Below are 15438 nucleotides of genomic sequence, written 5' to 3'. Positions count from 1 at the left end.
TCTGAAGATCTCCAAGCGCTTCTTTGATCATTCAACGATCAGGGAGTTGCTCTGGGGAAGGTGAAGAGCAGCATTTTTCCGCACCACGTGTGCCTGGATGGCAAAACTCATTGCCGTGGGATATGTCGGTGACTAAAAGCACGAGCAGGGTCAAGAAAGAACTGGAGAAGCTCACACAAACTGCATCCATAAGGACTCTTGAAACCAGTCAAGGCACGACCTCCAGCTCACGAATCCCTCAAACTGTTGGTCAGTAATTGCTCAGAGGACTTCCCAAGGAAACAGTTTCCCCTAATCTTGCCCTGGCTCTGCCAATCTTTTCCCAAACACCTGTTCAGGCCATTGCAGGACACAGGATACTGGCCCGGCCGGGCCACTGGTCTGACGCACATCCCTGTTGTGAAAACCACCGGTCCCGGCATGGCTGTAATAATTAATCAGCTGGAAACAGCCCAAAACCAAAGAACAATACCACGGCACAGAGCACATATTTACGCAGTCAGGGGAAGTGGTGAGAGAACAGGTTCTGCTCCTGGAGAAGGCCCCGAGGAGACCTCATTGCAGCCTTGCAGCACTTAAAGGGAGCTTACGGGCAGGGGGGAGACAGGCATTTTAGATAGTCTGATAGTGATAGGACAAGGGGGAATGGCTTTAATCTACCAGAGGGGAGATTCAGGCTAGATGGTCGGAGGAAATTCTTTACATAGAGGGTGGTGAGGCTCTTGTACTGCTGTCCACAGCTGTGGGTGCCCCATCCCTGGAGGTGCCAAAGGTTGGATGGGCCCTGGGCAGCCTGAGCTGGTGGGGGGCACCCAGCCCATGGCAGGGCTTGGGGCGGAGGGGGCAGAGTTAAGTCAGGAGGCCAGGAGCACAGTGCCCATGAAGGCCTGGCCAGGCTGAGGGCCAGAGGCACTCCTAACAGGCAGCTCTTCACCTAGTCATTCAGAGGAGCTGGTCTCTCCCAAAGGATGCCGGAAACAAGCAGCACTCTGGACTCTCCATGGCTAGGCAGCCCATGCCCCTCGTTGCACGACACCAGGACAAACCCCCCTGTTGACACCATGCTGCTGTTGGACAGACAGATGGACAGCACATCTGGCAGCAGGGCCAGTTTCCTGATGAAGCGCTGAGGCTGTTTTGCCACCGAGGGAAGGGAAGTCGGTGCACATCCTGTTGGCTTTACCTGGAGCGACCCGTCGGGGAGGTTGTTTTGGCACAGCGCATGTTTACATGTGTGGACAGTGAGAGGGGCAGCAGCCCTGGCCATGGGATGGGAAGGCACTGAGCCCCAGAACCCTGCTGCAGCCCGCAACTGTACGCACAGGGAGATGCTTCACAGGTTTAAGCAATCTTGTATCAGCTTTACTTGTGCCCATCCCTTACATTTTCCCTACTAATCCTGTTTCATCAACCCAAACAAAGAAACACTCGTAGAATCTCTGCGTAGTACCAAGAAGCTTGCGTTTCCACGCAGAACTCACTGGAGACATAGCAATGCTCTCCCCAAACTAACCGCATCATGGCATCACAAGGCCTTCCAGCAAAACAGGCGTTATCTCATTTTCCTCCAGCAAACTCTGGCAAAGGCAAAAGGCAGCTGCAAGAAGCGGAGTGCGCTTCCACACAGAAGGACAGGTCCTGCTGCAGGCGCTGGGGCACTAAGCAGGCCAGCAGGGCGGCTCGGGGGTCGGTTTGGTCGATGCCCTTCCTGTGCTTGTGCTTCGGGACACCAAGATGCAAACACCACGGCTTCCTGCCAGCTCCGGTGGTGCTGCTCTGTGGGTTTGAGGCTGGGCAGAGCAGCCGAGCGGGGAGAATGGCTCAATTTACTGCTAGAGTAAACAGATTTTAACTTCTCTGAGCTCTCCGGGACTCGCACCAGAGAGTACTGCAGCAGTATTATTTGTGCGTCAATATTTTCTTGCCCTCAAGAGAAAGGTGCTCAGCCCAAAAGGCTGCCAGCAGTGGGCCGGGTGGGTTGGGCTTTTTATTCCTTTGGGGGAAGAAAAATGTACAAATTTGCCTGAGAGTAAAAATACTAATGAAAACTGAAACTTGACAGCACTGACTGCAAGAGATAACATCTTTAAATGGGCACATGCAAAAGCCCGTGCTACAGCAAACATGCTCAGCACCCGGCCAGCTTCCTGCTGCTGTGCTTGGTCTGATAGCAGGAATGGTGAGGCGTTAATAACACAGCGCCTTACAGCCCGGATCTGACGTGTTAAAGCTACCAGCTACCTTCCTGAGAATAGCTGTGGCACTGAGGTCTGAGAGATATAGTCATGAGGAAATTCAGTTCAAACAGACAGACCAATTACTACCTTATAAAAAGCAGAGCCCTCGTCTCCTTCAGCAGCCCCAGCTGCAGCCGTGGAGTCCCAAGGGACACAGGGAGGGACGGGGAGAGCCAGGTGGGATGCACACCCAGGAGCCACATCCACTGCCACATGCTGTGCAGAAAACGAGGGCCTGGCCCTGGACAGCCTGAGCTGACTCTGCTATCATTATTTTGAATGGGATTGCAATACCTTTGTGCACAAGCATCTCGCCATACTCCAGGGGAAAAGCAGCAGTGGCAGCCCCAGACACCTGCAGGAATCTGGGTTAACACTGTATGACTCATAAACACACCTGGATAAATTTAGGCTTGGGGCTATCGTTTCATTTTTTTCATTCCATTGTTTCAGTTGAGTTTCAGAAAGGATCATCCTGCCTTCACAAGAGTCTTCAAGCAACTCCCTCTTGAAAACTGCAGAAAACAAGCCCAGGTGAGGGATGTTCACAATAGCTGAGGGCAAAGGCTCCTACCGTAAAAGGGGGGTGAGCTCCCTTGTGCTGAATCCACAAATGCAGGAGCAGTCTCTGCTCTCTCCTTTTTCTTAAATGCCACCACTCCTTTTTCCCAGATTCAGAGCAGTCCTCCCCCGTGATCTCAGTATCTCACGCATACAGGCCTCCAGCCTTCAGCAACAAGGACAAAGTCCTTGGTTTTCCTAAGGATGCAAGACTTGTGGTGTCACGCTGTGAGCGTGACCATGTCAGCCTGTGCCCTTCAAACACTTGTTGCTTTGAAACCACTGGGCAGAGTCTCCATCCACAGGGATGCTCAAAATTTGACCTAACAAGATTCCGAGCAACCTGACCTGACTTTGCAGTTAGCTCTGTTTAGACTGGGCAGTGGGCCAGGTGACCTCCAGAGGGCCCATCCAACCTGAATTATTCTGCAATTACTGTCAATCAGCTCTGAGAGAAGGAGAGGTGTCGTAGAGACAAGAAGCTCCTACAGGTCTGAGATAGAAGACTGCTTTCACTAGGTCCACGCTGAAGAGGTTGTTGTGTGGATTAACCTTTCACTGGAAACTAGAAAGCTCATAAAGAGACCAGACAGGGAGAAGGGTGTACACATGCCCTAACAAACTGCGGTGTCCTCAGAGTGAGCAGCAAGCACACGGTGCTGCCTCCCAGCCACAGTGGATGCGGACCACCACGCAGTGAGGGATCAGTGCTATAGCTACGTTCAGCAACTCCCATGTGTGGACATCTCTTGGAAGAGCTTCAAACACCTAAGCCCTGGGAAGAGGAGAATTTAGCAAGCATGCACGCCCTTCCCAGGCACACATCTATCTCCTATTGCGCAGCTGCTCAAGCAGGGTGGGGGCTGCTGTTTTTGGAGCTTAGCTGCCTTCCTTGCTTCTGAGAGGAACCGGACTTGCTTGCCTTTCTCTGTCAACTAGTCCTGCTTTTCAGATGGCTGAAGCGAAGAGCAGCAAAGCCTTCCCCTTGCAAGTGAGAGTTCACATCGGTAACAAACATTTATCTACCTAGAAAAACTCTGGCAGCCCTTCTGGCAACGAGCTCCTCGCTTACCCAAGCTCACAGCGGAGCTTGTTGAAGCCAGACTCGCACTCACAGCCATGCAGGACACGCTGAAAGGCAGAAGCTCAGGAATAAAAGGGGACTTTGCAAGCAGAAGCTATTGCTGAAAGGCACAAAGCCTTCGAGACACTTTGTCGGCGTCAAGGGTGAGGGGTAGGGAGCTAAAAACACAGCTAGAAATGATAGGCTACTGCAGCTTTCAGTATGTAATGCGTAGGGCACTGCCGTCGCCTGAAGGCCTGCAGAGATGTGCCAGCATGTAACGCAGCCAATCTGACCCCAGAGAGAGCAGGCCATCACTGGTGTAAACAGAAGCCCTGTTTTTGGAAAAGCAAAAGCCCAGAGTCAGCTCTGTTTACTCTGGGAGATGTTTTCCTGTCCTCACTCCACTGCATCTCTGGGCTTTCAGCTATAATTCTAGTGCTAAGCCCAGGCTGAGCCAGAGGCGGGAGAACCTCTCCATCCACAGACTAAATACTCCTGAGAGGAGAATGCAAGTACCAGAACTGAGTTTACTTCACAAGATGCTTTCCAACCCTGTGCAACTTGGCTGTTTCTTTCCCTAAGCCCTGTCACAGACTCAGTCTCAGCCCAGGCACTGCAGCCCTTCCTTTCCCACAGGATGCCTTCCCCAGAGAACTCAAGCCATCAGCCCTCCATTTAGCCTGGCAGCTCCTTCCTAGCTGCGGGAAAACTTGGCTCGTTGTTGTATGCAGCCCTAACCCAAAGCTTAGTTTGAACAAAGCACCCAATTCTTCCTTCCCCACAATAAAAATTCATCAGACGATGGCTCTTCCAGCCCTAAGTTTTTCCTGACAGCCCCTTTCCAACCACACTCCACCTGCAGCTCCCAGCCCCAACCACATCGATGCCCTGGGGGTGGGCCACCGGTCTGGTGAGGAGAAGTTGAAGCAAAGAGGTTTGTGCAGCCTACCGAAGAGAAGCTCAGTGGGAGCTAATCACAGTCTCTCAGTGCCTAAAAGTTGGTTGCAGAGAAGATGGAGGTAGTCTCTTTGAAAGGATTTATGGTGGCCAGACAAGAGGCAATGGGCCCAAGCTGCTTCAGGGGCAACTCTGGTTATAAAGAATGCTATCTCTTGTGAAAACTACTTAGTGCTGAAGATTGTAGGGTGAAGAAGAGATTGGTCTCCCCTGCTAGAAAGACTTGGTTTGACATGGTTCTGGATAACCTATTCCAAGATTCTGCTTTCAACAGGTCAGATCCAACGTGCCCTAGGGGTTTTTTCCACCCTAGTTCTTCTGTGATCCTGTGAAGTCACTGCCTAACAAACAGGATCTCACCATCTTAGAAGGGGCTGGGAGATGCTACAGAACAACTTCCCACCAAAGCTCTCTAGCTCACTGGTTTGGTAAGACAAAATTGCAAGTCTCATGCAGACTTGTGATGAAATTTGGAATTGTAGTATCAGGTTAAGAACATAGGAACATTCTACTGGCCAGAACCTGAGCCTTTTAAATAGCCAATTAATACATCTTCTTTTTGATACAGCCAATTTTGTGCCCGTTACTGCTCAACAGAGAAATATACACAACACTCTACACGTACTCAACAGTTGAGATAACCACATTTGAAGAACACTCTGTGTGATAGCCCAAAGCTCACAGTGCTTCGCAGGATCAATGGCATGGCTTGTCCACCACTACCAGGTAATCCTGCAAGACGCTACACACCATCCATCAGATACAGACTGAGGGAAGACTTAGATTAGATGTCAGTGGGAAGTTTTTCACAGAGAGGTTGGTGATGTGCTGGCACAGGCTGCCCAGAAAGGCTGTGGATGTCCTATCCCTGGAGGTGTTTAAGGCCAGGTTGGATGGGCCCTGGGTAGCCTGATCTTGGACTCAATCTAGCAGTTGGCAACCCTGTCAGCAGGGAGGGTACTTGGACCTAGATGGTCTTCGAGCTCCCCTCCAACCCAAGCCATTCTATCATTCACCCAAACCAGGGAAATCAGAATTTGCCATCATGCAACAAATGTTGAAAGGCTAGGAGAACGTCTGCTTCGAGTATTTACTTGACTTCTGATTCACTCCACTAATAAGAAACTACCGTTGAAACAAGCAAACCAAGAGCAAACTCGTTATCTACCAGGAATGGGGCAAGCTTAGCCGAGCCCACACTAGGCTGCGGATGAACGTCCCCAAGTTCCCCTCCATGAGATGCCTTCCTCAGAGCTGAACCACGGAATAGCACCAGGAGAGGTTCCGCAGTTCCCAACCTGTGCACGTGAGGCCAAACTCGAGCTGGTTGCCATTAAGCACTAGTTCCTCTTTCCACCTCGAGATGTCTCGAGCAGAGTACTTCCCACTCCGTCAGATGAGCACTGCAGAAACTGTAAAGGTGGCTCATGCTAATAGTTCACTCCGAGCGGTCATATCCACCTATCAAACACCCGTGCCATCTGGGGCTTCTGAAAGATTAAAAAAGAGAGGCAAACAAGAGGATTATTAAAAATTTAACTATATACCATATTTATTATCAATCCACAGGATAATCTGATTGCTACATGAGCTCATAAAAGCTATTTCACCTTTACAAAATTAAAAAAAAAAAAAAAATGTGCCACAAGGATGTAATAACTGCTGATAACCAAGGATTGAATCTTAAAATTATAAATTTGCTGTAGAAAAGATTAAAAAAAATTATATTCACTTTAGAATTTTATTTTGAATAAAATATTCCCCTGTATAAAAAATAAAAAAGCTTGCTCTGGTTAGAATTAGAGTATTCTTCTTCTTTGTTTTAAATCTGGGAATTTGCATAACATCTCTGTAATAGGTTTTTTTTTCCCCCTATTGTACCACGCGGCATTCAAGCATAGCAGATTAGAAAACAAACACGAGAAAAGCAGTCTTAAAATGTATGAAATCCACATGGGAAGTTTTAACTTTCTTTCCTTTCCACTATTCTTTAAAGACACTTTAGCAAGAATAGCCTTGGAAAAGAATACAGGTGGGGAGGGACCTTCAATGTGCCATTAAGTAGAGCAAGGTAATAAAAGGCCTTTTGTAAGTGCTTTCTTAATAAGGTGCAGAAGCAGACTGCAACGTTGCTAGTACTGCACTATGTACAATATTCACAATAGATTTTTTTTTTTATTTAAAAATATTCCAGCTAGTTCACATTTTCTCTTCCATTCTGAGGCTTTCAGTTCCATCACAGCCTTGACAGCAAGAAGCGCAGCAGCACCACTTCCCTTGTGGTCAGTTGGTCCTCTTATGAAACACTGGAACCTGCAAGTGGGCCAAAGTTCTTGTTTTATTTTCCTACGTAGCAACCTTGCAAGTCCACCTGGGTTCAGATGTACACACTGACGGCTGGAGTCCTGAGTTAAAAACACTCCGGCACTGGAGTCAGACACAGCAATGTTTGATATTGCCAAGGCTTTCTTTACCTTAGATTTGTCTAATGTGCGTCAAGGGTTGAACCTCTCCTAGAGAAACGTAAAATACAAAACCAAACAAAACAAAGCTAAAAAACACACTGTCAAAGGCTTAGCAGCTCTTGACTCTTGACTGGGTGATGTCTGACGTTTTCTTGATGACGCTGGCCCGTGTCTCGCGGTCCGGCCGGCTGCTGCTAGTGGAGGCTGTGGACACTACTTGTGGCAGAGGGATGTCTGGGAAAGGGGGCCAGGAGCTGTTGTAAGGCAGCGGGCAGCTTTCTTCTTTGATGGTGACCTGGAGGTCAGGCTTGTTGGCTACAAAAGTAGCCATGCTGGGAAGCATATGAGAAGTGTTCCGCATTCCCAGATTGCTGAGATACTGTTTGCCTTCAATGTTTTTCTTCTGCCAATGAAGTCGTCCCTAGGAAGGGGGAAGAAGAATGAAGAAAGGCTGCATGAGTGAAGGCACTTTGCAAACTGCTCCCAGTAATAAGATGAAGACAGAAATATCCACACGTTGCAAAGGAGTTACCCCATCTCTAAAAGCCTGAGTCACCAGCAGCTGGCTTTGACTGTCTTTGCTCTCTGTCAGTTCTTCCTTTATAAGTCCTGTATCTTAACCCTGGTGGCTCTCCAGCACTCAAGACACCCTGCCCATTCTTCTGATGGAAAATAAAGACCTTATACACAGTATGCCATTGACAAAATTGGACACACGTGACCTAAAACTCAAGAGCTTCAAATGGAAATCTCCTCCATGACTAGGGAGAGCTGGCACAGAGACTCAAAAGCTCTGTCATCAGAGGTAACGCTGCCAGGAAAATCCCTTGGTAGCATGTCCACTCATCACAGGGATGAAGTTTGATAAGGAAACATGAGCATCCTGTCCTTTCCCCATCACACATGCTGCAGTGGCACATCCTGTCAAAGGAGGTTCCTCACTGGGTTTGGGGAGATGGGGAGCCCCCACCTCAGCCACCACTGGTGCAGTGGTTGGGGCATTTCCACACTTTTCTCTCTTCCTTGTGACACAAACTCTCACAGGTAGCTTATTTTCCACCTGCTCATGGAAGTAGGAACATTCCTCTGATTCGGAGCAGAGGAACAAACACTATTATAACCATGCAGACAGAAGGTAGCTCTTGCTGTGTGCTCAGTCTTGCCTGCTCGAGAAAGCTTTTGGCCTCACACACCTCAAACATTCGAGTTGTATTTCCATCACATGTGTAAGCATTTCCTCCAATGGTATGAGTTCACATGCCATTTAAGGAAAACAAAGCGAGTATGTTTTCAGCCGAGATAAAATACTCACTGCCCAGCAATGTCAATGCAGCGTACACACGCACGCATGCACGTGACAAGGTTCAATAGTTTGCTCCATATTAACAAACCAGCTGGCACTGCTGATGGCTCTGCAGAGTATTTTCTCATGAAAATCAATCTCCTTGTAGCTTCGACAGATGAGGAAGGATGAACTTGCAGAGATATCTGTTCTGCTTGAAAATCACCCCAACGTTTGTCTCCTCTGAAGCTTCCTACCTTTTCTTTCTCTCACAGCTATGAAACACAAATGCTCCGCTAGCAGACAGTTGCAAATGAAGAAGTGGAAAGAATCCCTCAGGACACTACTTTGAAATCTTGCTCCAAAGCATTGCAAATCCAGAACACACTTACCTCTGCATTTTCTTCATCGCTTGGAACGCTGTCGGTCGTTTCACTTTCTGTCAAACAAAACAGGCAAAAATGAAACCCAAGTAATTTTAACTACAGTAGCAAAATCCAGCTCAAGAGGCACGATCCACTTCAAACAAGTACAGGCAAACAGAGCCAAGCCAAACAATCGGCAAAGAATAGTAAACCATGAACCCCCTGTAAAGTAATCTAAGGGCCAGACAACACAGCATCGTTGAACTATGGAGTAAATTCCAGTGGTCATCACGGTTAATATGGATGCACTCTGGAATAGACTGCAACAGAGGTGGAAGAAGCAGGTAGGTGTTATTGCTCACACTTCTGGGCAGAGAGAGACTCCTGCCGGTGGGGAATGCCCCCTCTGCCCCTTTCCTGCTCTTGGTAGCTTGAGGCCAGTTATGACCAAAGTCCTCTGCAAATCCTTACTTTTATCTCCCTGCAAAACCATCAACAACACCACCCTAGAGGAGATAAGCGTGGTTTTGTTTCATAAACTGTTATCTCCGTTTGCCACCTCAAGACTTCGTTATCAGTTCTTGCACTTTACTACTGCTGTTACACTTTGACCTTATTTCGGTTTGGCCCTGCCCCCACACCCTATTCCTCATCCCTCTGCCCACCACTCCAGCACAGAGAAATGCAATTGCCTCCTGCACCACAGCAGGGCAGCCCCAGAACCACCCACCTCCAAAGAGTGCACACCAGCTGCCATCCCTCTGCACTGGGGGACAGGGCAGCAGCTCCAGGAGGACGGCCACCCTCATGCAGCTCAGCCCTTGCTTGCAGAAGAGTCTGAGCCCCACTGTATTTTCAAGCCCTTTAGGTGGCCCTGCTAGAGCAGGGGGTAGGACCACATGAACTCCCCGCACGTGTCCAGAAAGACTGGCAACTCCCTGCTCTTCCCCAGAGGCTCAGCTAAGGACCAAGTTTAGGCAAAGAGCCATAAACTCGTGGGCTCAGCTGTTCTTTCAGACCCACGGATCTAAACTGCACTCCAAGTCCTTCTGAAATAAGTAAGCAGGCAGCTCAGCTGCTAAACACCATTAACTTCCATAGCTGGCACCTTGCCTACTCCCGAGTCCCAGTCACAACATGCAGCAAGGCAGAGGATCTAACTGTGAAGCCCTATGAAGTTAACACTCTGCAGGGCTCCTCATTCACTGACACAGGTAGAGAGAGATGCGACAACGTGATAAAGTTGGCTAATTAAGCCAGACTGGAAAGGAGGGAAAGGGGAAGGAGAGGCAGAAAGTAATGTGGACAGAAGGAGAAATGGCCCCAGAGACAGTCAATCGGAGGAATCCACAAAGAGACAAGAAACACATATTCCTTGACATGAAGAAGCATGTGGCAACAGAAGATAGTGATGTAGGTGAAAAGGAATCCATCCTTGATGTTTATACATAACAAAATGCTGAGCAAGAGAGAGCACTATAGTTAGGAAAAGCCATGGAAGCTAGCCACTCTGGTATGGAAAGTTAGAGAGGTCATCTGAATCAAGAAGGTTATTTGAATCAGTGTCAAACAAGATGAGGTTGACAAGAACAGCCTCGGTACTAAAAAAAATGGATTTCATAGACGTCAATGGAAATATGAGGAAACTCATAAGGGCCAGAAATATCATTTGCCTGTGTAACCTCAGAAAAGAACTAGAGGTGTTTTTGAAATAAAGCAGATTTATGTAGGACAGCTGATACCTACGGCTACTTTTTTTGTTGTTATTTCAGAAGAGCTAAACTAAGTGCTCCTGTGCAGCTGTTATGGTCATCCTCTTCCCTGCCACTCAGTGGTAGCACCTGACAGAGTAGGCAACTGAACTCAGCAGAGGCACAAGGGCAGCTTTGGGGCTCCGTATCTATACGGTTTTGTGTGTAACAAGATAAAGCTAGAAACATCACAAGAATGACCTATAAATGTCAGGGTTCTGGAAAACCCTGTGGTGAAAAAAGTGACATTTTTTCTTATATCCAGTTGGACCAAGTTCTACTGCTTCAATTTCTGCCTTTTACTTTTCATTATGCACCACCATGAAAGAGCCCTGCTCAACCTTCTCAGTAACACTGCTGTAGATGTGGACAGGCTGCCACGAGGTTACCGAAACCACCTCTTCTCCAGACTGAACAAGCCCTGTCCCTCAGCATCTCCTCACAGAGGATGAGTGCTTCAACCCCTCATCATCCTGGCAGCCTTTTCCTGCATTTGCTCCTGTCTGTTTGTGTCTTTCTTTGACTAGGGACTCAAAACTGGACCCAATACACTGGCAGCAGTGTGACTTAGCGCTGAGTAGAGGGAGATGATCACTTGCCTAGATCAACTAGCCATGCTCCTGAAGGCTGTGGCTTTCTCTGCAGGCCCATGTCCCGCTCACTACCACCCCCTTTCTGCAGAGCTCCTTCTGATCCCAATCACCCCAGACTGAATCACTGCAAAGGGCTCTTTCTTCCCGGGCACAGGACTTTGCATCTATCCTTGCTGAATTGGTTGGAATTGGTGATCTCAGAGGTCTTTTCCGACCTAGATGATTTTGCTGACATTGTAAGGTTCCCGCTGACCCATACCTGCAGCTTCTCTAAGGTCTCTCTAGATAGTGGCCTTGCCCTCAGGCATATTGATGGTGTCCTCTATTTGGTGTCTACTATAAATTTTGTGAGCATGCACTTCACCACTTCTTCTGCTCACTGATGAAGGTATTAAAAAGGACTAGTCCCAGGACAGATCCTAGCAGCACTCCACATCTTATTGGCCCCCAGTAAGGTAACCAGCATCTTCATCCTGTCTTGGGATGCATTCAAAGGCATATCGGTAGCATGAAATCATCTCCTGTGCCATCTTAGTAATGGTTTAGTAGGCCCTGATACAAGTTAGTAAAGCTGAAATCCACAAGGATACTAAGACAAGATAAGGGGATAGCAGAGGTACTTTAGTCATGCTTCGTTTATGTAGACTTCTCGCATTGACTTCTGGAGAGGTAACTCAGGACTTGCTCATTCTCCTGTCACCAGATCGTCCCTCTCTATTGTCACAGCCCAAGCAATTACAATGACTTTCAGACCTAAGTGGTGACTTCTGTCTGCATTCCAAGAGCTTAGATCCTTCAGCTGAGGTCAAAAAAAAAAAGCATCATTGCTGCTTTCACACAGCCAGGAACAGTTTTGCAAGAAGCATTTGGAACAAGGACAAATGTTCCTGTCTCCCACCGCAAGTAAATTAAAGCACCCCTCCTTATGCTTTGCAAAGCCCTTTTAAATGCTCTGACCATTACAGACTAAACACGTGGGGAAGCATGACCGTATATCAATGTTTGAGACTAACATTGGAGGCTATTCAACAGAACATCATAATATTCACCCAGACCCAAAGATAAAAATTCCTACATACATATTTTATAAAAACGCATCTGGAAGTAATTCAGCTTAATGAGTCAAAGGCAAAACCATGTATAAAATAATAAACTGCAGTGGGAACAATTAATACTCAAGTTTGCCTAAAAAGATGACATTTCTGTTTTTGCCTCCGTCCCCTGAAGCTTGCAAGTTAACAACACACTGAAAAAGGAAGGACAGGTTGGATATGAAACCTTTTCTACTTTCAAACGCAGTTTTGCCCAGCTTCCTACAGAAATAAGGCTTGTATCATTGCAGGAACTCGACAGTGTGCCCATGTGTACACTTGTGTTTGTTCTCCCCTAACAGCTTCTGAACATGTTGTCAGCCTTGGACAAGGGATAAATAAGGGCCAAGACTCTTAACTTCCTACCAGTTTTATGAAAATAAGGGGCCAGATAACAACAAGAAACCATTAGCACCCTGACTCAGGGGAAAGCCTGTTATCTCACCCTTTTTTAGATATCAGAGAATCCAGACGGGAGACAGACATTGGAAGCCAGACTTCCACAGACCCCTTCTTATCAGTCACTACATGGCTGTTCTGGTCTGCAGACTATTTGTAACAAGACAGATCCACCCCCCCAGGGCCCTCAGATTCACATTTGCATTACATATCATTAATGCAGCCTTTAGCACTCTGCATCCACTATGGCAAGCACCATGGAAACATACAGCAGAGATTATGACCTTTTATCTTTAAAAGATCAGGCTGCCAGGGGGGCATAATATATTTGCAGCGTATCACTTGTACCACTGAAAATGTCCCTCTAATAGAAGATGAAAAGACCTCTCTACATTACATCTAAAAACGTTCTTTTTCCATTAGTCACAGGCTAAAAACTGCAGCTTGTATTTCCATCTTCAGCTCTGCTGAGCTGTTTCCCAGTGTAAAATTAATATACAGGAGCATGAGTTTTTGAGTTAAAAATACAGAAGCCAGCAGAACAGACATTACTGAATCTGTATCTGTGCCAGCTGCCCTTGAAGAGCCCGCTTTTCCCCAAAGACCCTGCCTCTGGGCCTGGCATTCCCTACCAAGTTCAGTGTCTTTCGAACATTTCTTAATAAGAACATAAAGAAACGTGAGGATGCTTACCTGCATAGGACGAGACAGGGGAGATCTGTAGGGGGTACAGCTGGCTCATGCTGAGAGGCTGCTCATCGCTTTCTGTTGTCACCTCTACTACCTGGCAAACATCTGGAGGATTGGCAACTATCACCTGCTCCTCACTGCTGCCATCAAGGTGCGGCTGTCCTACAACTTGGAGTTGGAAGAAAAAAATATCGATTACTCATAATATGTCAACTCTGCTGAATCTAAGAGCATGCTCCAAGGACAAGCTTGGTATTTGAGCGAACTGGAGTCTTTGATACAGTCTCAGCACTTTCTTCCACGTCCACCACCTGCTTTCAGTGGGACTTCTACAGGAAAACTATGTGATTTATTAAGTTTCCACCACCTTCAAAGAAATTTCTTTTCCACTTGTGACAACTGAGAATGCCTAACTCTTTCCTGGCTCTCACTCAAAATGCCCTTGAGCTCACCTCAACACACCAGCTACCCTGACGCTTTCCTAGGGAACACCATGGCCACACTCTTTCCTCACCAGGACATACAGACCACGGCAATCCCTCTTAATCTGGGAAAGCGTCCTCACCTAGCAAGCTGCCAACACCCCATAGCATCTGGATGCTTTCACATTGATTATGCACCATGAGAGCAAATAAGTCATAACTGCTACACAGAAAACTGGCCTCACAGTCACGAAAAATACGGTGAAAAGCCAATTAATACACGACATGTCCAAAAAAATATTTCTCCAATTAGATGCTTATTCTCACTGCTACTTGCAATGTCAGTGATGGCATGTAGAAAATCATAGCTGAACCTATACTCTGTAGTCCCCGTGGTCCATGACTGACAGCTACTGTCTGGTTAGTTATTGACACGTTTTTCCTATGCCCCCCTGGAAAGTAATATTTAATTCCAAAGTAATATTTTTATTTCTACAAAGTAAAGGTACCATAGATGCTTTGCAAGCACCCCAAAGCACTCTGCAGGCACTAGCTGTGCTACAGAACACCCTTCTGAAACGGAGGAAGAAACTTAGAAGTTACTCAGCAAAGAACTACAGTGGTAAAAACCAAAATCTCAGCTCTCTCTGGAGCTGCTAGAGACAATTCCCCATCTTGTACAACTCCCCTTTTGGTCCCAGCAATATGAACATGTGACAACTGCGTTAATCTGGCACTGAGCTAAAAGCCACTGGCCATATCAAAACAGCAAGCAGGTGAGGAACCACCTCAGGGAATGGCTAACCTGAATCCACTGCTGCCCAAGAGAAAAGGAAAGACTATCGATGTTCTTTCACTGCACCATAAAGCATCAAAAGGAACAACCTTCATGCAGACAAATTCCTACCAATTTCAACAACAGTTTGGGAAGATTCTATGCCAGAGGAACCGGTCCAGATTTATTTGCATGCTGTGAACTGCTGTTAGTCTTAACAACACTGTACAGTGATAAATGCCTACTTTAAGTTTTATGCAGCAACAAGTGATGACCTTTCAGGCACCAGCAGCCCACCCCACCTGGCAATGCCATTCCAGAAGTGGCCAATACTGGATGTTTCAAGGAGCAGTCATGGTTAATTCACCAAGCTATATGGGACTGAATTATTAGAAATTCAGACAGCGTTTGTTTTTGTTTTACCAGAACCCATGATGAAGAAGAATGTAGTAAATGAAGCACAGCACATCTTGAAATTCTTCAGTTAAGTGACCTAAGCACTCTGATTATTAATTCAAAAAGGACAGATGTATCTCTTCCTGGATGAACTCAAATGAATACGCATGAATTCACAACCCACTCCTGGCTTCTATCTTTTGGGCAAGGTTAGAGCACAGTGTTTTCAAGAAGAAAAGTAACAGGGTTTTCTCTCAGGGAAAAGCTGTGTGAAGCACCAGCCAACTATTGAAAACTCCCTGAACCTGGCTGTGCAGTCTATGAGACAATTCCAACATACAGAAAATGACATACATATCTGATAGCCTTTTGTTTCAGTTGAATCACT

General features: G+C 47.0%; 1 protein-coding gene across 16 annotated transcripts in view; it reads right to left on the bottom strand.

Moving 5' to 3' along the window:
• Positions 1 to 6345: 6345 nt before the first annotated feature.
• The window catches only part of IRF2 (interferon regulatory factor 2), a 49274-nt gene continuing 40181 nt past the window's right edge, over positions 6346 to 15438 (bottom strand). For 15 of the 16 annotated variants that reach the window (XM_040698744.2, XM_046939928.1, XM_046939926.1 and 12 more), the window contains 3 exons: positions 13461 to 13625; positions 8961 to 9007; positions 6346 to 7707 (listed from right to left, as the gene is read on the bottom strand). In XM_040698744.2, coding sequence (XP_040554678.1) covers positions 7396 to 7707; positions 8961 to 9007; positions 13461 to 13625 — 524 coding nt within the window. In that variant the 3' untranslated portion in view covers positions 6346 to 7395. 16 annotated transcript variants of the gene reach the window in all.

This window comes from Gallus gallus, chromosome 4 (assembly GCF_016699485.2).
Source record: "Gallus gallus isolate bGalGal1 chromosome 4, bGalGal1.mat.broiler.GRCg7b, whole genome shotgun sequence".
NCBI lineage: Eukaryota > Metazoa > Chordata > Aves > Galliformes > Phasianidae > Gallus > Gallus gallus.
This window is presented reverse-complemented; position numbering and strand designations above follow the sequence as displayed.